The following is a 21145-nucleotide window of genomic DNA, read 5'->3' on the forward strand; positions in this document are numbered from 1 at the left end:
AATATTCATCAAATTCCCTTGATGAATTGTGGTTTATGATAGGAGGGAAGAAAAGGGAGAGAAGGGAGAGGGAAAGTGATAGACAGAAAACCAAATACTTTTTCAGATAGACACAGAAAAATACATTGAAATATGCGGAGAGAAACAATAAAATGCAAAAGAGGTGGCAGGTACTACATTTAACTGCATAGAGTCAGGCTAGCCATAGATGGGCAGGTGATCAGAATCCTTATGGAGATAGACAGGCGGTGAGACATATGCTTGTCTGTGACTGCACTGCCAAATCACCAAGACACCAAGACACTCCGCAATGTGGGTGCGGTGCGCACGCGTTAACATTTAGTTTGTACAGAACAGGATATCATCATTGCATAGATTTCTCATCAAGTTAAGAAATAGATTATGGATTCCAACAGCTATCACTTCTTTAAGAGAGGAGTGGTTGCAAAGACTTGAAAGAAGCTCATATGGACCCCTATTAAGTGATATGGCGTCAGCATAGCCTGGTACAGAAGTTGGGGGAGTAGGATGTCACAGGGGTGACAAAAATAAAAAAAATAAACTGCTCTTAATGCTAGCGACAGACTGCATCATCATTCATTTTTTTTATTTCGCTCACACTTTTCATTTTAACATGCATCATCAATTTAGTATTGCTCAGAGCCCTTCCAGATCTGCAAATAGCATAAGCCTATGATATTATCCCATCCCTAGGTTGCCAACCATCTAGATTTTTACAGACAGCAAGTAAAAATACAGAAAAGGATATCCATAGTGTTTGTAAGCTGGTCTGTTCAAAAGCATACTGAAAGAATCCATACTACGCATGTGCCAGGGCAATCCTTCCCCGCTGTGGTGTTCTCTAAGCAATGCAGAGGAATTGCATCCTGTAGCTTGTCCGTTCTCTCTCCCTTTCACTATCCAACACTTTCAAAGAATGCAGCAGGTGGGTAGGGGAACATTGACTTTGTGGGTCACATGGTTACACAGAGGTCAGGGTACAGGATATGACAGCTCACAATATACTTGCCAAGCTAAAGCCCAAAGGGGAAAACCCACCGGTCAAGAATCAGTACAGAAATAGGATGGGTGCATTAATGGACATTTTTTTGTTCAGTCTAATAAGCTGCTGATGTAAACCTTAGTTATGGCACCTTTGGCTTTACCAGTCTGGTATGAAAACATTACTGAAGAATGAATCATTTTGCCAGCTTTTTATTGCTGCCTTGACCTGGTTGGTGACATTTCACCTCAATTACTGTTCCTGAGACAGCCTATACACAGCAATGCACAAAATAAGGGGAATAGTGGTCATTGGGACAGATAACCACAGGGGGATTTTTTGGAAAAAAAGTATCGCATTGCAGTCTGTGTCATTAGGGAGATTTCCCATTACTGTGTCCAGACAGGAAGATAAAATCTCCCCTATGGGGACCCCAGATCATGATAAAAGCCTGACAGAAAATCTTTCCCTTTCCAACTCTGTCCACAACTTAAAAAAAAAAAAAAAAAAAAAATCACCAAAGCATGCTGTGTAATACAGCAGCTAATAAGGCCCCTTTCACACGATCGGACCGTTCAGGTCAGCCTGTCAGTTTTGACGGCAGACCTGAACGGGCGCTCCATGTTAGCCTATAGAGCGACGGATGTCAGCGGAGACATGTCCGCTGACATCCAACCCGGTCCAATCCGCTAAAAGCAGACGGATGGCCCTACGTCCGGATCCGTCGCTGGCCGATCGGATCGGGTGAGAGCTGACGAAAAACGGACATGCTGTCCGTTTTCATCCGATCCCTCCATAGGCAGCAGCGGTGCCTGACAAGCCCCTCCCCGCTCAGTGAGCAGAGAGGGACCTGTCATCCGCCGGCTCAGCAGAGATCAACGGAGAGATCTCCCGCTGAGCCGGCGGACCGAGGCGGGCTCTGTGGAAACGGAGTCAGCCTCGTGTGAATGAGGCCTAAAGCCATCAAAGATGAACCTTCTGCACAGTGTGTATAAACAATCAGAAGCAAGATTCATAAATACAAAGTAACATTATTCATTCTTAGTTTCCCCTAATCACCTCCAACTTCTTCACTTTCCCTCTTAAAAGCGGTAGCAATCTCTCCTATAGTACTTTTCCACATCCAAACCATAATACATTCCCTTACATAAAAGCTGTGTTTTCTATTCCCTAAACCTTTGCTGCTGTTCCCCGCAGTGAGATTTTCACATGCGCTTTTCTGCCCTGATTTGCGGCATGCTCTGTGTGCCGTCAAACCCTTCACAAAGGTGCCATGCCAATGTCATCGGCACTCTGCAGCAGTGCCGGTGCATCAAGAGCGCACGGGCGCCACCCCCTCTGAATAAAATGGATAGATTCGTGCATTGCATGAATCCATCCATGGCCGCCGCTGCCACCCCCTATTCAGGTGTCCGGACCCTTTTCGGACGCCGGGTGCCTGAATTCCAGCAGCAGGGGTGTTTAAGCACCTAATTAGGGCCATAGGCTCTAATAGGCTTCAAAAAAGGTGAACTGCGAGCGCAGAGCATTCCGCCACCATTGGTCGGCAGCATCCGTTTAAAATTACACAAAAGCTCTGGCCGAGGCTGGTGTAAACATTGGGCCTTGTCAGAAATATCACGCATGCGTGATATTGCGGCCATACTTCTGCAGAAGGGCGGAAAATCACAACACACTGGAACAGGATGCCAGGAGCTGACATGGCGCAGGCTGCAGCCAGTGGACAAAAAAATGAAAGTAAAGAAAATTTACATTAAAAAAATGACATGAACAGGAGAATGGACATTGCAGTGTGCTTTGTAATGTTTACATAGGTTGATGTAATTATGAATGTAGATTCTGAGGGCTGAGTTTACTTCCACCAAGTCATTCCTTCAGATTTTTGTTAATATGCATATATTAATCATTACATTTAAATGAATATTTTTATTCATTTTTGTTTTTTTATTAAACATCTGCAATAAAAACTTTATGCGGATTTATGACTATCAAAATGCTCGTTCCATTGGAAACCAATTGCAAAAAAACAAAACGAACAGTTTCTCCACTAAACAGGAAAGATCTAGTCACATGAGCATCACATGAACCACAACAGAGCTGTTGTGGTTCCCAACCCTGTCCCTCCATGGTGATCGCTTCACTTCTGAGCCAGGAGGAGAAGAATGAAGACTACTGCGGAATAGGAAGTGGCAGATTAGGACGATCTGCTAACAACAGCCATTTCCGGTAAGTAAAAAAAATGTTTTTCTTCAATTTTCTTTTTTCACATTTTTAGGAGCCTTTTTATGTATTTTTTTTTTGCTTTAAGCCCAAGTAGCTAAAATTAAAACACAGAAAAATCAGCACAAGGGACATAACTTGCAGGAGGTGTCCCTTGTGCTGATTTTTTTAATGTCTAGTACACATAAGAAAATCGGTTGAATAATCTTCCATTTTTTTTTTTGCAGGCTAGTCTCATATCAAATACTAATAGATTACTAAAGCTAGGAAAATTCTTGTACGACAGAATACAACTTCGAAAGTGATGTAATGTATTGTATTCTATCATGCGTGGTCTTGGTCACGCAATTATTATTTTTTTTTTTTTACAAATACTATACTAAAAAATTACACACAAAAAAAAAAAAAATATAAAAAAAAAAAAAAAAAAAAAATCGGGCACTCTGTTACATAGTAGGCGAGGTTGAAAAAAGACACAAGTCCATAAAGTCCAACCTATGTGACCTATTATTGTATGAGAACATATTTCACACTTGACCCTTCAGATATTTTCACATTAACTGTCGTGATCAGCTCTCATAAGCAGCATTTTGCTTCCAATTTTCTTATCGTGCGTACTAGGCATTAGTTGAAAATCTTAACGACTATTAAGAATGTCACTAAACCCACAACAGTAAAATCAGTCCGTATATGCAGTAGATCATGCAGGTTATACTCACTGTGGAACTTAAGGGGTTAATACTCTGCATTGTGTAAAAATGCTGTTTCATCCGGTGTTAGCCGATCCTCCCCTACTTTTATGGACCCCAATCCATCTGCTGATAGTACAGAGCCTTGGGGGCACTCTGCACATGCTCAGCTCTGTGTGTATTGGTATAGCGTTTTTCTTTTTTGGGAGGGTGCATGTGATCGGCACAGGGCCAATCAGCCCTCTCCAGACAAAGTCAGGGGTTATGCAGCCTCATAGGACATTCAGAGGAGAATGAAAAATCCTTCTACAAGCTTTAATCAGTGCTTAGCCGGACACTGACAGAAATCACATGACTGCTATATACCGCTGATGAGAAAAAGGTATTTAGCAGTTTATATTTACTAAAATAATTGCATTTCCATGTACTGTGGGAGACCAGATATAGTGAATGCAGGGTACTGGGTTTAGTAACATCAAGTTATGTCCCTCGTGATGGCTTTTTTATTTTAGCTACATTTAGGCTTTAAACATCTTGCAACATGCTGGAAAATATCTGAGATTTCCCACCCTGCATGCCAGCTAAAGCAAGGCAAGTTATTCACTGCCCATTGTTCTAGGTCATGGTTTTATAACCTGGGGTCCATGGATGGGTTTCAGAGGATCAGATAAATAACATTTACCTTCACTATATAGCAGAGCTGCATGATGCTGGCTAAAATGAGAATCAATTTTTTTGCTTAGCATAAAGATCACGATTCTCGTGGCGCAACATAACCTTTTACATTATACAAAAAAAATTGGGTTAACTTTAGTTTAGTTTTTTTTTTTTCTCATTGAAGTGCGTTTTTTTCCCCAAAAAATTGCGTTTGGAAGATTTGAACAAAATTAAAAAATTGGTTTTAAAAGAGATGTATAAGTTTGGGGGTTCCCCTCCCCATCATACTTACTGAGGTGCATGCAGCATCAGCCTGATGCTGCATCTGTCCCGACGCCTCTACACTGAGAACCGATCGATCGAACATCTCCCCGAGCAGAGAGCAGGTGACTGTCAATCAGCATCTCTCCGCTCTGCTCCTCCACACTCATTGTGCTAAGCTGTGGAGGGGCGGGAAATGGCTCGCTGAAAGGCCGAGATGGCTTCAGAGAGTGGCCTTCAGTTTGCGCTCTGCTGAAAACAGGTCACAGGAGTGCAAAACTAACATATATTTTGGCCTAAGAAAACAAATTTTCTCTTCCTGTATTGTTGCTTCAGTTAAGACACGATCCGACTTTGGAGGCGACTTTCATTGAAATCAATGGGTACAAGTCGCCTAGAAGTCGGATTGAAGTAGTACAGGAACCTTTTCTGAAGTCGGAGTGACTTCAGTAGTGTACATTAAGATGAGTCTCAATGACTAACATGGAATTTGACATGTTGCGCGACTTCAAGGTCAGATCCAAAGTCGCCCCTGTGTGAATGGGCTCTTACACACGAAGTCTATTCCATTGACAAATTGTTACAATGTTTATACTTAAGTTCAACTGATAAAGAATGTTTTGATTCTTGGCAGACTGCCCAGTTTTTCTCTTCCTTTCTTTTGAGGGCTGTGGCTTCAGAAGAGCAGAGAGAATTCTTTGCATAGAAAGAATTGTGAAACACTTTAGTCAAGCGATTCTTGACGAGTGTGTGTGAGAAAAAAAAAAAAATTATATATATATATATATATATATATATATATATATATATATATATATATATATATATATATATATATATATATATATATATATATATATATATATATATATATATATATAATTTTTTTTTTCTCTTTACTATATTTAAAGATGTTAATGTTATAAGACAGACACGTGGGAAAGTCTGCATACTTTGGCCATATGAATTTTTCAGAGAGGGATAATCAGTTACATTTAGCTAATGCCCAAGTGCTAGGCCTTCACACATGAAAGCCTAGCAACTAGTCATCTACAGGTAAAAGCCAGTAAATTAGAATATTTTGAAAAACTTGATTTATTTCAGTAATTGCATTCAAAAGGTGTAACTTGTACATTATGTTTATTCATTGCACACAGACTGATGCATTCAAATGTTTATTTCATTTAATTTTGATGATTTGAAGTGGCAACAAATGAAAATCCAAAATTCCGTGTGTCACAAAATTAGAATATTACTTAAGGCTAATACAAAAAAGGGATTTTTTAGAAATGTTGGCCAACTGAAAAGTATGAAAATGAAAAATATGAGCATGTACAATACTCAATACTTGGTTGGAGCTCCTTTTGCCTCAATTACTGCATTAATGCGGCGTGGCATGGAGTCGATGAGTTTCTGGCACTGCTCAGGTGTTATGAGAGCCCAGGTTGCTCTGATAGTGGCCTTCAACTCTTCTGCGTTGTTGGGTCTGGCATTCTGCATCTTCCTTTTCACAATACCCCACAGATTTTCTATGGGGCTAAGGTCAGGGGAGTTGGCTGGCCAATTTAGAACAGAAATACCATGGTCCGTAAACCAGGCACGGGTAGATTTTGCGCTGTGTGCAGGCGCCAAGTCCTGTTGGAACCTGAAATCTCCATCTCCATAGAGCAGGTCAGCAGCAGGAAGCATGAAGTGCTCTAAAACTTGCTGGTAGACGGCTGCGTTGACTCTGGATCTCAGGAAACAGAGTGGACCGACACCAGCAGATGACATGGCACCCCAAACCATCACTGATGGTGGAAACTTTACACTAGACTTCAGGCAACGTGGATCCTGTGCCTCTCCTGTCTTCCTCCAGACTCTGGGACCTCGATTTCCAAAGGAAATGCAAAATTTGCTTTCGTCAGAAAACATGACTTTGGACCACTCAGCAGCAGTCCAGCTCTTTTTTTCCTTAGCCCAGGTGAGACGGTTTTCGCGCTGTTTCTTGGTCAACAGTGGCTTGACACGAGGTATGCGGCAGTTGAAACCCATGTCTTTCAAGCGTCTCTTGGTGGTGGATCTTGAAGCACTGACTCCAGCAGCTGTCCACTCCTTGTGAATCTCCCCCACATTTTTGAATGGGTTTTTTTTCACAATCTTGACTAGGGCGCAGTGATCCCTATCGCTTGTATACTTTTTCTGACCACAGTTTTTCCTTCCCTTTGCCTCTCTATTAATGTGTTTGGACACAGAGCTCTGAGAACAGCCAGCCTCTTCAGCAATAACCTTTTGTGTCTTTCCCTCCTTGTGCAATGTGTCGATGGTTGCCTTTTGGACAGCTGTCAAATCTGAAGTCTTCCCCATGTTTGTGTAGGCTTCAGAACTGGACTGAGAGACCATTTAAAACCCTTTGCAGGTGTTTTGAGTTAATCAGCTGATTAGTTTGTGGCACCAGGTGTCTTCAAAATTTAACCCTTACACAATATTCTAATTTTGTGACACACGGAATTTTGGATTTTCATTTGTTGCCACTTCAAATCATCAAAATTAAATGAAATAAACATTTGAATGCATCAGTCTGTGTGCAATGAATAAATATAATGTACAAGTTACACCTTTTGAATGCAATTACTGAAATAAATCAAGTTTTTCAAAATATTCTAATTTACTGGCTTTTACCTGTATATGCCAGGCGCTACAACCGTCAGAGCAAATATTTTAGTCTTTCTATAACTTACCATCTTAACAACATGGTCAAAGCTGAATTTCAGGTAATTTTTACATACTTGCATTGTTCCCAACGTAAGTATATATGTGCCATACCTGTGGGACCTGGAATCTAGTGGTGATCACTGTAGTCATGGTGCTTAGAGCAATTTCCAGCGTCCATGGGGATCCCACAGGTATGGCACATACATACTTACCTCTGTCCAATCTATAAAAGATTGCAATACTTGGAATTCAGCTATAATATATATTTAGGTTAACATGAATGCGTAGATCCATTTTTAACAAAAGAAGAAGCTGTATATGTTCTGTGCATACACACCTAAAAAAATGATTTTCAGCATATTCACATAAAAAAGGTACACATAAAATATCTGCCACAATCAAGATTCAACAGAATATGTACATCACCAATAGTAAGGACCATGTCCTATACCAAAACACTCAGAAGTGTAATTCTTAGTAAGTGGCATTTTTTTTCCAAAAACATATCAAACCTTTTCAATTTTAAAAAGGGTGCTTCTGTAAACTGTATGACAAATCAAATTCTGAGCATCATCTACAGTGGCAAGAAAAAGTATGTGCACCCTGTGGAATTAAAGTGTTACTAAACCTAGAACCTGCATTCACCATCTGGTCTCCCACAGCACAGACTTCTCCGAGTCGTATATAGCAGTCATGTGATTTCTTTCAGTTCCTAAAGTAGTTTATACTGCACTGAGCTTTCCTACGAGACAGCAGGCCCCCTGATCCTGTCTGGACAGCACTGATTGGCCCTGTGCTGATCACATGCACTCTCCCAAGAAAAAAAAAAACCCAAAAACCTCTCTAGCAATACACTAAAGTGAGCATGTGCAGCCGGATTCCAAAGGCTGTGTCTTATCCAGACTTGTCCTGGGGGACAGTGTAGGGAGGGGAGGATCTCTGCATACAGGATCAAACAGCCTCCAGTAGTGTCTGGAAACTACTACTAATGAACTACTACTAAACTAATGAAATCATTGGATCTGTAAATAATTCATTGCTGGATATTGTTCTGAGAGATGGTGTATACAGGACCCTTCATAGCAATGAATAAAACGAACTGACAGCTTTTATATGTGCAGTATAAATTTAGTTCTTTACCAAAAGTCTCTTCATACTCAAAAATATGAAAAAACAAGTACAACCTGTTCATGAGAATGTTTGGTTTCTATGCAAGAATACCCTGGGCAGATGTGCAGATATGGGGGGAAAATAAAAATAAAGCAATACAAGTGTTTCTTTCTTCTGATCCTTTAAAGATCATTCATGTGAACACCATTCTTCCACAAAGAGTAAATGTTTTCACTGCTTGCTTCATGGCTTTCTCTCATGTAAACATGGCTTCAGATACACAACTTCGTTATGGGAACATTCGTAGTTTCACAACCATGAATGCATACATTGGATTTTCTTGAGAAATGAAAAACCACTTTGATAATTATTTGTTTGTGCACCTTTTCACATTCATTTGTATTTTAGATCATCTATCGCTTTTCCACTTTCCAAATAAATATTAAGTAAACATGACCAAATCAAGGCCATACTTCTCTTCTGGGTCACAGGAGTGCACTTAATTCTGCACTGCCGTTACCCAAAATCAGCCGCCTGAACCAGCCCTTCCTGGCCACTCCACAGCCCGGTGCTCCAGTAAGCACTGGAGGGGCAGAGCAGAGAGCTGATAACAGTCATCTTTCTGCTCAGTGCAGACCAAGAACTGAGCAAACACATAGGGGAGCATGCTTATTTGTTTTTTTAAATCCTGCACTTCTCTTACTATATGTAAAATGTATATTATTTACCTGAGCCACCAAACTGGCTGGCAAGTGTTGTTGGTCTGCTCTTTCCATTATTCACAGGTAAAGGGAACATCTGGAAAATAAAAATGTGAACATGGCCCATGAACATATCAACCAAATTACTGAACTTTACACATTACAGAATTAAAATGTACTACCACATAAAACAAAACAAAAAAAAAATTCAGAATGTTACATTACTGACAGTGGTATCATAGCAATCAATCCCTATTAGTTAATACTTGCATTTCTAAAAACGATGTGCAAATTTGCATGGAAATGTTTTTTCTTTTTTCAACCATAATGCACCGCATGGCATTTGAACAACGGTCAGCAGGTTTAGAAGGGACAAAATGGGGGCTTTTGGATAAGTCAACCCCACACTATAAAATGGGGGCACAGAACAGCCATAGTGTCGAAGTATTGAAAGCTGCAGTAGGGAAAGCTGACAAACTACATAGGGAGACATTAGGGTCAGTGAAGAAACTTCTTTAACCACTTAAGCCCCGGACCCTTTGGCTGGCCAAAGACCAGAGCGTTTTTTGCGATTCGGCACTGCGTCGCTTTAACTCACAATGGCGCAGTCATGCGACGTGGCTCCCAAACAAAATTGACGTCCTTTTTTTCCCCCACAAAAAGCTTTTTTTTTGGTGGTATTTGATGACCTCCGCGGTTTTTATTTTTTGAACAAAAAACAAACAAAACAAAAAAATAAAGAGCGACAATTTTGAAAAAAGTGCAATATTTTTTACTTTTTGCTATAATAAATATCCCACAAAAATATATAAAAAACATTTTTTTCCCCCTTAGTTTAGGCCGATTTGTATTCTTCTACATATTTTTGGAAAAAAATAAAAAATTAAAAATAAGCCTTTGATAGGTTTGCGCAAAAGTTATAGCGTCTACAAAATAGAGGCTAGTTTTATGGCATTTTTATAAATTTTTTTTTTTTTTCATTAGTAATGGCGCTGATCTGCGTTTTTCTATCGAGACTGCGACATTATGGCGGACAGATCGAACACTTTTGGTGCTATTTTGGGATCACATTTATACAGCGATCAGTGCGATTAAAAATGCATAGATTACTGTGTAAATGTGACTGGCAGTGAAGGGGTTAACCAGGAGGGGGCGCTGCCGGGGTTAAGTGTGTCCTAGGGAGTGATTCTAACTGGGGGGGGGGGGGGGGGGGGGGGGACGGGCCATGTGTGAAACGACACTGATCACCGCTCCTGACTACAGGAAGCTGTGATCAGTGTCACTAGGCAGAACAGGGAAATGCTTGTTTACATCAGCATTTCCCCGTTCTTCCTCTCCGTGAGACGATCACCGGTATCCCCGCGGACATAGAGTCTGCGGGACCCGCGATCACACTCGATGGAACTCGCGGCAGGGTCGCACACGCGACCACCTGGCGGCAAAAGGGACAACATACCTGTATGCCCATTTGCCTGTCCATGCCATTCTGCCAACGTAAATGTTTGTGCGGTGGTTGGCAAGCGGTTTATTTGGATTGCTAGCTCTTTGGACAGTCAACCACTTAGCTGCTGTTATGTTTTTTTTTTTTGCTGCTGGCCAATTTAACACTGCTGTATTCTCTGTAGCATCTTTATTATTGCAGAAAACCCCCAGTGTGTACTCCTCATCTCTAGCCTCGCTAATTAAAAGGTCTTGCTGCTGGCCAATTTTACACTGCTATATCATTTGCAGTCTCTTAATTCTCAACCATTGAGCTCCAAAAGGTTTTACCCCCTTCATGACAAGCTCAGTTTTTGCTATTCAGCACTGCGCTATTTTAACTGATACACAAATAGAGCTTATTTTGGTGGTAGTGGTATCAACACTGGGTCTTTTATTTTATGAGAAAAAAAAGGGGGGAAAAAAAAAAATTTTTTAATTACACATTTCACCATAAATGTAGACCAAAATGTATTCTTCTACAGGTCTTTGGTTAAAAATAAATAAATTCAATTAAATTAAAAAAAAATCCCAATAAAAGGCATATTAACTGGCTTGTGCGAAAGTTAGCGTCTACAAACTATGGTATATATACTGGAATTAACGCAGCTATACTGGTTATGGCAGTGATCAGTGACTTATAGGGGGAATAGGATAGTGTGGCAGGCAACCTTGCTAGCTGACACTGGCTGGGAGGTACCTGACACTGACATCAATACAGTGATTGGTGCCAATACTGTACACCGTCACTATACTAATGACACTGGCTGGGAGGGGGGTTAACATCTAGGGGCAAAGGGTTGAATGTGTGCCTAACATGTAACGTGTGCTGCTTTTACTTTACTGTTTTTTCTCCCCGCTTTCTCACAGATCGCTGTTCATAGTACATAGAGTTCTGTGTTTTTGTAAAACACAGAACTCTGTGTGATTGGCCACAGCCGATCAGCTGACTTCAGCCAAAAATCACTGTCTTAAATTGTTGCCAAACTCGTGTCTTGTCCAATCACAGCACAAGTTGGATGAAAGTCTGCAGCAAGTATGTTTCCTGGTCTGCAGCTGCCGCCCACTCGCAACACAACTATTGTGGCAAGAGGTTAAAGCCTATTCACACTTGCACAGAAGACAAGTATTTCTGCACCCAGGAGTCACAGGTGTTTGCATGCCTATAGCCAAACGAATGACAGGCTTTGACTGTATACTGGTAACTACACATTGGAGTATTTACTTGCATACGGGATGCAGACTCTTTGGGTCCAGGGCCATTTATCCATCCTTTTTACGCATGTAAAAGTTTTGGATGCACATTTCCCCGCAGGCTGACATTGATTTTTACAGGACGGCTGCCAATCCCAAAATATAAACATCTATAGTGTGTGCAGTCTTCTGTGGCAGTGTGAATGTGCCCTCATAGCAAAACACTTAACTGTACTTTGTCACTAGCACATTTCAGCCAAATCTTCACCATTAAGCCCCAGTTCACACTGATGAGATGTGGGAAAAGCAGCAATTCCAGTGCGTTTCGCACTGCAACACCATAGTACCGTGTTCATGCAAACTGCTTGGGTTTCAAAAGTGGACACCACCACAAAAGCAGCTTGCAAAACACAGCGTGTTTGCCTGAACTGGATCGCATGGGTATAAACACCCTATACCCATGTGATCCGGTTCTAGTGTGAACAATAAGATGCCTGCGCCTTTTTCATGCGGATGTGTTGTGATTTGAGCCATTCAAATCGCACGTGATTTGCACAGGAAAGTGGTGTGATTCTTGTGCGAATCACATGTGATGTGACAGTGTGAACTGGGGCTAAAACGTCTGGCTGTTGGGATTTTACAGTGCTGTATCATTTAGACTTGCGTCCATATATTCTGTGAAGATGGAGAATGCCCAGCATGGATGGACACTAAGAGCAGTTACAATGTGAACAAGGGATATTCTGTCAAGACAAGGACATGAAAACAACATTAAGGACCCTGGCAATTTGATTATTACATTGGGCACTCTACCAAGATCATGCTAAGCACATAGAGAACTTTGCCAAAGAGGCCATTAAGGACATACCAAACACAGAAAGCACACTGTCAGGGACACGCTGTCCACATGGGATTCTCTACATATATAGTACACTCATGGTGATATGCTACACACCAGAGAACTGGCTCACCCACATGGGATTGCAACCATACACAACCAGCTGTAAAGTAAACGGATTATTTTTTATTGAAAAACGCTTGAACTGAAATTCAGTTTTAGCTAAACACAGACCTAATGCAATAGCAATAGAATGCATTTGTAATATTTGAAATTGTAAGTGTAAAGTGCCCAGTGTGTTTACAGACTAATAGTGGTTTGCTTTGAACTTAATAGAATATACAGTTGTGCACAGAATACCAATTCTTTAACTAAAACCAAGAACAAAAAATTGCAAATATTTCAGTTTACCAGCCAGGAATAGATGGATTAGATCTTGGCCGATTCAGCAGGGACTAACAGATTAACTATGAGCAAGCTGATTGTATCCAAGTCGATCCATGGCTTGACTTGGGTAGGCTGATTATTATTTATTATTATACAGGATTTATATAGCGCCAACAGTTTATGTAGCGCTTTATTGTACTCAAGTTGATCCATCAATCGACATGGGTACAACCAGCATGTCGAACTTTTAGCATTTGCTTACGCTCCATAGCTGTTAGCAGTAATCATTGTGTTCTCACTGTAGGGACGACAATAGTTCTGTGGGAGGGATTCCCAGATCAACACTGACTAGGCGGTGAAACCAGAAAAAAAAAACGAATGCAGACGCCACATCCAGGGCCTCATAAGCTGCTATAATTTACTTTTTTTGTTTTTGGGTTCAGATACACTTTAAGGGAAGAGTTTTGTAGGCATTGGTTCTGGAACTAGCACACCTGTGTGGTGCTGTCCACAAGACCCAGATGTTTTGAGCAGGCTCACAGGTAATGGGGACCTGCAGTATGAGGGAAAGATTCAGGTCAGGCACCCTTCTGAAGGAGGGGACTGTTAGGCTTCATACACACTAGGCTTAAAAATACATCTAAACGTTGTACAAAAAATGCTCTATATGAGCATTTTTTTACTGCCAAGAGAACAGACGTGTTTTTTTTTTTTTTTTTTTTTTTTTTTTTTAATTGAAAAACATGTTTATTGTTGAAAAAATTGTGGCAATATACAGATATAGTTCAAAGCATACAATCACATGAGGGGGTATTTCCACAGAGCATAAAAATACGTGGTTAGGTTATGCACTTTGTAGGTAATCAATTGGCAATCAACGATATTACACAGTAGTCATCAATACATTTCTAGATATTGGATCTAGTTTATGGCGTTTATTTAGTGGGGGGTTGTATCATGGCTCTACATACCATATCGTCATAGGGTGCTTATGGGAGATTAGTAGGTTCTTAAGTACTTCGGGGTTATTTAGTGCAAGTTTTATCATTGTTCAGCCATTTGTTCCAGATTCCGTAGTATTTATTCAGGCATCCCCTGTGTTTGTACATAGCCCTTTTGTATGGTAGTGACATATTCACATCTCTAATCCAGGCCTGCAAGGTAGGATGGGCTGTTCCCATCCAGTGTTTAGCGACCAATTTTCTGGCTTGGAATATTGATTCACTGAGAAATGTGATTGTGGATCTGTCTTTAATGGTGTCTGGTAGTAGGCCTAGTAGGCACAGCTTGGGGTCTAGTTGGATCGGTGATCCCATGTGGTCGTGAAGGAATTTGATGATCTGTGTCCAGTATTTTTGTATTTCAGGACATAGCCATATTAAGTGGTAAAACGTGCAGGGGTTACTGGAGCACCTGGGGCAGTTTGGGTTTTGTTGTGATGAGTATTTAGCAATTCTAGTTGGTGTGAGATAGGATTTGTGTATTATGAAGAGTTGGGTCAGGCGATCTGAGATTTTGGGTGATGTTTTTTTAACGTTTACCAGTATGTCTTCCCAGTCAGAGCAGTCTATTGGTCCTATGTCATTTTCCCATCTAAGCCTTGCATTGTCGGCAACTCTGTCCACCGATTCAGTACGTAGGGTGGTGTATAGGGTGGAGATGAGTTTGTCTGGGTCTGGGCCTGTAATCACGTCCACTATTGTTAGTGATTGTGGGTTGGGGAAGCCATTTGCAAATTGTGTGTGAAGTGCATGTTTCAGTTGCATGTAACTAAATCGCATATGGGGAGAGAGGTCGTACTCTTCGCAAATTGTTTCAAAATTTCTCATGCCAAATATAGTGATAACCTGGGATAGGAATACTATTCCCTTCGCGGCCCAGGCGGTGGCTCCAGGCAAGGACATGAGCTCCCTCAGTTGTGGATTGTGCCACAAAGGGGTGTGAGAGTGGAAGACATTGTTTCCAGTTAGCTTGACGGCTCTCCCCCATACGCATCTGTGTTGGGATAGTAGCAAGTTGCGGTCTTCTTTCTTGTGTTTGGTGTTACCTCCTCTAAAGATCACTTGTAGTGGGGAGTGTAATTCTTTATTAGCTTTCCTACAAACTAAAGTTTGGTACCTTTCTTCGTCTGTTTTGTGGATGTAGTAGAAGTGTGAGAGCTGAGCTGCTATATAGTACGTGTATATGTCTGGGAGGGCAGCCCCCCCAGAAGCAGTGGGGTTCTTAAGTGTATTCCATGCAAGTTTGTGCCTACTAGAGCCCCAGACAAAAGAATTAAGGATTTTGTTGATAGTTTTAAAGGTTTTAAGGGGGATAGAGATTGGAGAATTCCATAGTATATAGAGAAACTTTGGCAGTAGTATCATCTTAACAAGATTGATTCTGCCCATTACTCCTAGAGGTAGTCTCGCCCAGGTTTGTGTCCGGGATTTTAGATATGAGAAGAGTGGTTCAATGTTATTTGTGGTGTATTCCAGTGGATCTCTGGTGATTTCTATGCCTAAGTATTTAATGGATGCAACTCTTTGCAAGGGAAGGGATGCCGCTCTGTGTGTTGGAGATGTCATGTCTAGGGGGAGAATCTGGGATTTGGTCCAGTTCATACTTAGACCTGAGTGTTTTCCAAAGTCTTCAATAGTGAGGAGGGTCGCTTGTAAAGATGGACCAGTGTCTTCTAGATAAATGAGCATGTCATCTGCATACAGACTTAGTGTTTCCGTCAGAGGTCCTGCTCGTAGCCCACGTATATGTGTATTTTGTCTGAGGGAGATAGCCAAAGGCTCCACCGCAAGAGCGTACAACAAGGGGGACAGCGGGCAGCCCTGACGGGTTCCTCTACTCAGTGGGAAGGGATCGGATAACCAGCCATTCACCACCACTTTTGCTGTTGGGGAGTAATATAATAGCTGTATCCATTGTATAAAGTTGGGGCCAAATCCGTAACCTCGGAGGCACTCCCAGAGGTATCCCCATTCCACTGAGTCGAACGCCTTTGCGGCGTCAAGCGCCACCACTGCTCTATCTCCCATATTCTCGTGTTCTGCTTGGATATTCATATGAAGGCGTCTTAGATTCATGGCTGTATTTTTCCCTGGCATGAACCCTGTCTGGTCTGGATGGATAAGGGAGAGAATGCACTTATTGAGGCGTATGGCAAGTACTTTGGCTAGTATTTTTATGTCTGCTTGGAGAAGTGAGATAGGGCGGTATGATTCTGGTAGTTTGGGGTCTTTGCCTGGCTTGGGGATTACAATAATGACCGCCTGACGGAGGGTTTCAGGGAGGGTTTTAGTCTCAAATATGTAGTTATATAATTTGAGGAGTTCAGGGGTTAATATCTCTGAGTATGCCGCGTAGAAGTCCAGTGGGAGACCGTCTCCCCCCGGTGCCCTACCCGGCGCCAGGGAGGCTATTGCCAGGGTAATTTCGTCTAGTGTGATGGGGGCCTCTAGTTCCTGTAGTTGGGGTTCTGTTAGTTGTGGGAAGGGGATTTCCTGTAGGAATGACCTAGTTTCCTGTGCAGTGGCTGTTACCTTGGAGGAGTATAAGTCTAAGTAGTATTTGCGAAATACTTCTGCCACTTCAGGGGGGTCTGAGATTATGGTGTCTTGAGGTCCCGTCAGGGTCACCACTACTGGGGGGTTGGCGTTCTGGTGAGCTAGGTATGCTAATAGTTTGCCAGCACGTTCTCCATGCTCGAACACGCGCTGTCTTAGGAAGAAAAGTTTTTGCTTAGCTTTATCGTAGTGTAGTTGATCTAATAGTCTTGTGTGAAGTCTGAGTGTTGCTGCTCTTTCCTGACTAGGGTCCTTGTGGAATTCTTTTGTTAACGTGTCTATCCTATCAGAGGCCTGTGCAATAAATAAGTTGGAGGAAGTTTTAATTCTGTTTATACGGGAGGTTAGAATGGTGCGGACATGTAATTTATATGATTCCCAGGTGTGTCCCACAGAGGCAGTATTTTGGTTGATTCTAAAGAAGAATTTCCATTCCGCATGTGTCTCCTCTTGGTCTTTCAACATTGATAGCCAAAAGGGGTGTAAGCGCCAGGTCCGGGGCCCAGCGTGTTGTGTTAGTTGCAGTGTTGCCCAGCAGGGGGCATGATCAGAGAGGGATCTAGTGTGATATCCCGAATCGATTAGTTGAGGGAGTAGCATGTCGGAAATTAAAATAAGGTCGATGCGGGACATGGTAGAGTGGGTTGCCGAAAAGCACGAGTACGCCAAATCATGGGGGTGTCCATATCTCCAGACATCAGTCAGTGAGAATTCTTTTAATGTGCGTCCCAATCTGGTGGTGTCTGGGGGGTGGGCGTCATGGCCTGATTGAGTTTTGTCTATCTTGGGATTCAGCACCATGTTGAAATCTCCCATCCAGATAGCGGGGATATTGGGGTGTTGGGCCATATATAGTAGGCCTTCCGTAATTAGACTAGATTTATAGGGGGGGGGTATGTAGAATGCCATAATTAAGTATTGGGAGCCGTATAGTGTGCAGTGTAGGAAAATAAAACTACCCTGGGGATCAGTACGGATTGAGATTAGTGCAAAGGGTGTAGTCTTAGCTATAAGGACTGAGACCCCACGGGAGTACGGAGTGTAGGTGGCATGAAACGCCCAGCCTATCCAGGGCCGCTTCAGCGCAAGCTGGAGCCGCCCAGTGACATGGGTCTCAACTAGTACCGTGATGTCTGCACGGTATGTTTTAAGGCAGGTAAATATAGCCGTGCGTTTGAGTTTGTCTCGAATCCCACGGATATTCCAGATAAGGAACTTCAATTTAGTCATTTAATTAACGTTTCCAATTGGTTATAAGGATAAGAACTATGGTATCTGTGAAGGGCGCACACCAATCTCCACACTCCCAAGGTGGTCCCAGCCATTTCCTTCCCCTTCATATAGCAATACAAATAAACATTTAGTGTAATGCGTTGTAAGTTGTTATACATATTACAAAACTTAACTTGAACTTTAACTTTTTCCCTGCCCGCCCTCCCTGCCCTCAGTCGCCCAAACTTGACTGGGGCTTGTATCCCAAACTTAGTGCAGCTGTAAGGAAAAGAGGTGTTATCGCAGGTAAGTTGAGAGCAGAAAAACAAAAAACAGTTGCACATTAAACTAGTCAGCACCGTCAATAGCCTATTGGGCAAAGACGGTGGTGACATAATCAAACACCCTTTTGGGGGCGAACAAGTGCTGGGTAGTGCAGCAGCGAAGAAGCAGCCGTAGCAACACTTGTACGGCAAGCAGACAAGCTTCCTTATCGTGGGAACCGTTTCCATTGTGATGGTGGATGAAAGAGGTTTGCATGTTGTAAGGATAGAGTTCTCGTAGTCCCAGAGTAGTGACGGGCCGTAGTAGTCCTCTATAAGCCGGTGAGATGTGTTTGATAGTGAGGCGGGGATTTAAACAGAGTGAGGGGTATGATATTGAATTAGCCGCCCGGTTGAGTGTCCTATATTATCAGGTTGTTTCAGTGTTGGTTCTCATAGGGACTCTCATATGGGGAGCATGGAAAGTCCATAGTAGGATATAGTGCGTCTGAGACAGTGTGTAAGGCACGGTGGCAGTTCAGGGTTATTATCCTTGGGGGGTCTTGGTGTGTAGGAGGAGGTAGATTCAGGGCCGCATGAGATGTTGTTAATGCAACGTCCATCTATTATGGGGTAGGTGGGATCCCATCTGTTTAGTCTGGATTGTGGGGGTCCTGAGAAATAGCGCAGTCTGGGAGTGCAATGTCACTTACTTGGGTTGGCGGTGGGGTTGTATATCAGGCAGGGCGGTTCCTCTGTGCGTCCTGTTGGTCCAGCCATGTTGAAGCCATGTTTGGGTCTTCGAAGAAATAGACACGGTCTTCTCCCACCACGCGTAGGCGGGCTGGGAAGAGCATTGCGTATTTTATGTGATGTGCTCTGAGGCGACGTTTAATATCCGTGAATCTAGCTCTTTGGCGCTGGACTTCTGCTGAAAAATCCGGAAATGCTGAGATGGAGCCGGATTGATATGGGATGTTGCCCTTCAATCTTGCCAGTCGCAGGACCGCGTCACGATCCCTGAAGTTCAGCAGCTTTGCTATAAATGTGCGCGGGGGTGCCCCCTCTGGTGGGCGGCGGGCTGGCATGCGGTGGGCACGCTCCACCACAAAAGTAGTAGAAAATGCCTCCCTTCCGTATGTTTTGATTAGGAGTTGCTCTAAAAAGGTGGCTGGGTCAGTACCCTCAGAACCCTCTGGTAGGCCGATAAACCGGAGGTTGGACCTGCGGGTCCGGTTCTCCAAATCGTCCTGCTTTTGTGCAAGTTGTTGTAGCTGGCGCTGCATGTCCTCTTGTGTGTTTTGCAGAGGGTATAGTGTGTCTTCCGCCCTCCCTATTCTGGTCTCTGCCTCAGTGACCCGCTCTCTCAGTTTTGTCATATCATGCCTGATCAGTGAGATGTCTATCTTAACCTCCTCTATTTTAGTTGTCAGGGTGGACTGACATAAAGAGATTGCCTCTAGTACCTTGTCGGTGTCGTTAGGCGCTGGACTTGTGGGAGAAGCCTCGTGCTGTGCTGGCGCGGCGCCATCTTGGCTCTCTGTATCCCGGTCCGTTCTGCGGTATCTGTCGAGGGATGAGGAGGCTGTGTTGGCCCGTTTCGTCGGCGACATGGTGTGCCTGGAGGTTCGTGCACGGTCCCTGGCTATTTTGTAGCGGGTTTCGGTGCTTTAGTGTGCCGGATAATTGAAGGATGTTCTGCCGTCAGCGGAGCTACAGTCTCGTGCGTCCGCTCACATCGCCGTCCAGGCCACGCCCCCCGAGAACAGACGTGTTTAGGAGAGTTTTACATTTTTTTTTCTGCCAGTAAGCTCCAATCAGATTCACAAACCAGAAGGGTTTTTTCCTGCCTCTAAACATTGAGCTCAAAATATGCCTGTAATCCTCGTAATGTGCATGGACACAAAGAACATTAAGTAGCTTCTACAGGTAGAACACGAAACTCCTGTAAAACCGTTTAAGCCAGTGTGCATGGAGCCTTAAAGGGGTTGTAAACCCTTTTTTTTGTATATATCTATATCTATCTATCTATCGTCATACTTACCTCCACTGTGCAGATAGTTTTGCACAGAGTGACCCCAAACCTCCTCTTCTGGGGTCCCACGGCGGTGCTGGTGCGTCCTCCCTGCATAGAGTGTACACGTTGGAGAAGTGCTCTCCTTGGTGGACACACGTGCAGGTACACTCCCGAGTCCCGCATCTGTATCCATTCACACAGAATGCAGGACTCAGCCCCACCCCCCGGTGCTGCATCATTTGATTTGATTGACAGCAGCGGGAGCCAATGGCTGCGCTGCTATCAATTTATCCAATCAGGACACAAGACACCAGCTACAGATGGTGTGCTCGTTCCCGGACGGAGGATGACAGCGTCCAGGTAAGTAAAACTGGGGGGCTGCTGCACTAAAAAATGTTTTTCAGCTTAATGCGTACAACGCATTACGGTGAAAAACCATGAGGGTTTACAACCCCTTTAACAGCAAAATAGCTACTTCTGTAATCAAGAAGTGAAGATCACGTCTTATCTGCTTATTCACTAGAACAATCTCAGGGGTTGGAAAATACATCTGTGTAAATAATGGTTTCATGCGGCGTTGAGCAGCATAGTAAGATTTGAAAACCCCCATTCTACTTGGGACATTCTGATCAAACTGATCAGGGACATGGTAAGCACAAGATCAATATGCTGGGGACAAGCTGGGCAAATGGCATCCTCTCCTAGTCACATGCAGAAAAGCAATTATTGCAATAGGGACATGCTTTTTACTATAGGTGGTCACACCAGATAATCTTCTCAAACTACAGACCATAATGTTGCCATGATAAAAAGGCACTTTGCGCACGCGGCCCCCCATCGGGTTTTCTTTTTTAAATAATTTC

The 21145-nt window shown here is 42.9% G+C and overlaps 1 protein-coding gene across 10 annotated transcripts in view; it reads right to left on the reverse strand.

The window, feature by feature from the left end:
* Positions 1 to 21145, reverse strand: part of TCF3 (transcription factor 3) — a 163242-nt gene that overhangs the window by 81417 nt on the left and 60680 nt on the right. For all 10 annotated transcript variants that reach the window (XR_012235608.1, XR_012235605.1, XR_012235613.1 and 7 more), the window contains one exon: positions 9363 to 9432. Coding sequence is in view for 3 of the 10 variants with exons in the window: in XM_073595509.1 (XP_073451610.1) it covers positions 9363 to 9432 (70 nt within the window). In the remaining 7 variants the exon portion in view is untranslated. The remainder of the gene's footprint in view (positions 1 to 9362; positions 9433 to 21145) is intronic.

The sequence above is a fragment of the Aquarana catesbeiana genome, linkage group LG01, assembly GCF_042186555.1.
Source record: "Aquarana catesbeiana isolate 2022-GZ linkage group LG01, ASM4218655v1, whole genome shotgun sequence".
Classification (NCBI taxonomy): domain Eukaryota; kingdom Metazoa; phylum Chordata; class Amphibia; order Anura; family Ranidae; genus Aquarana; species Aquarana catesbeiana.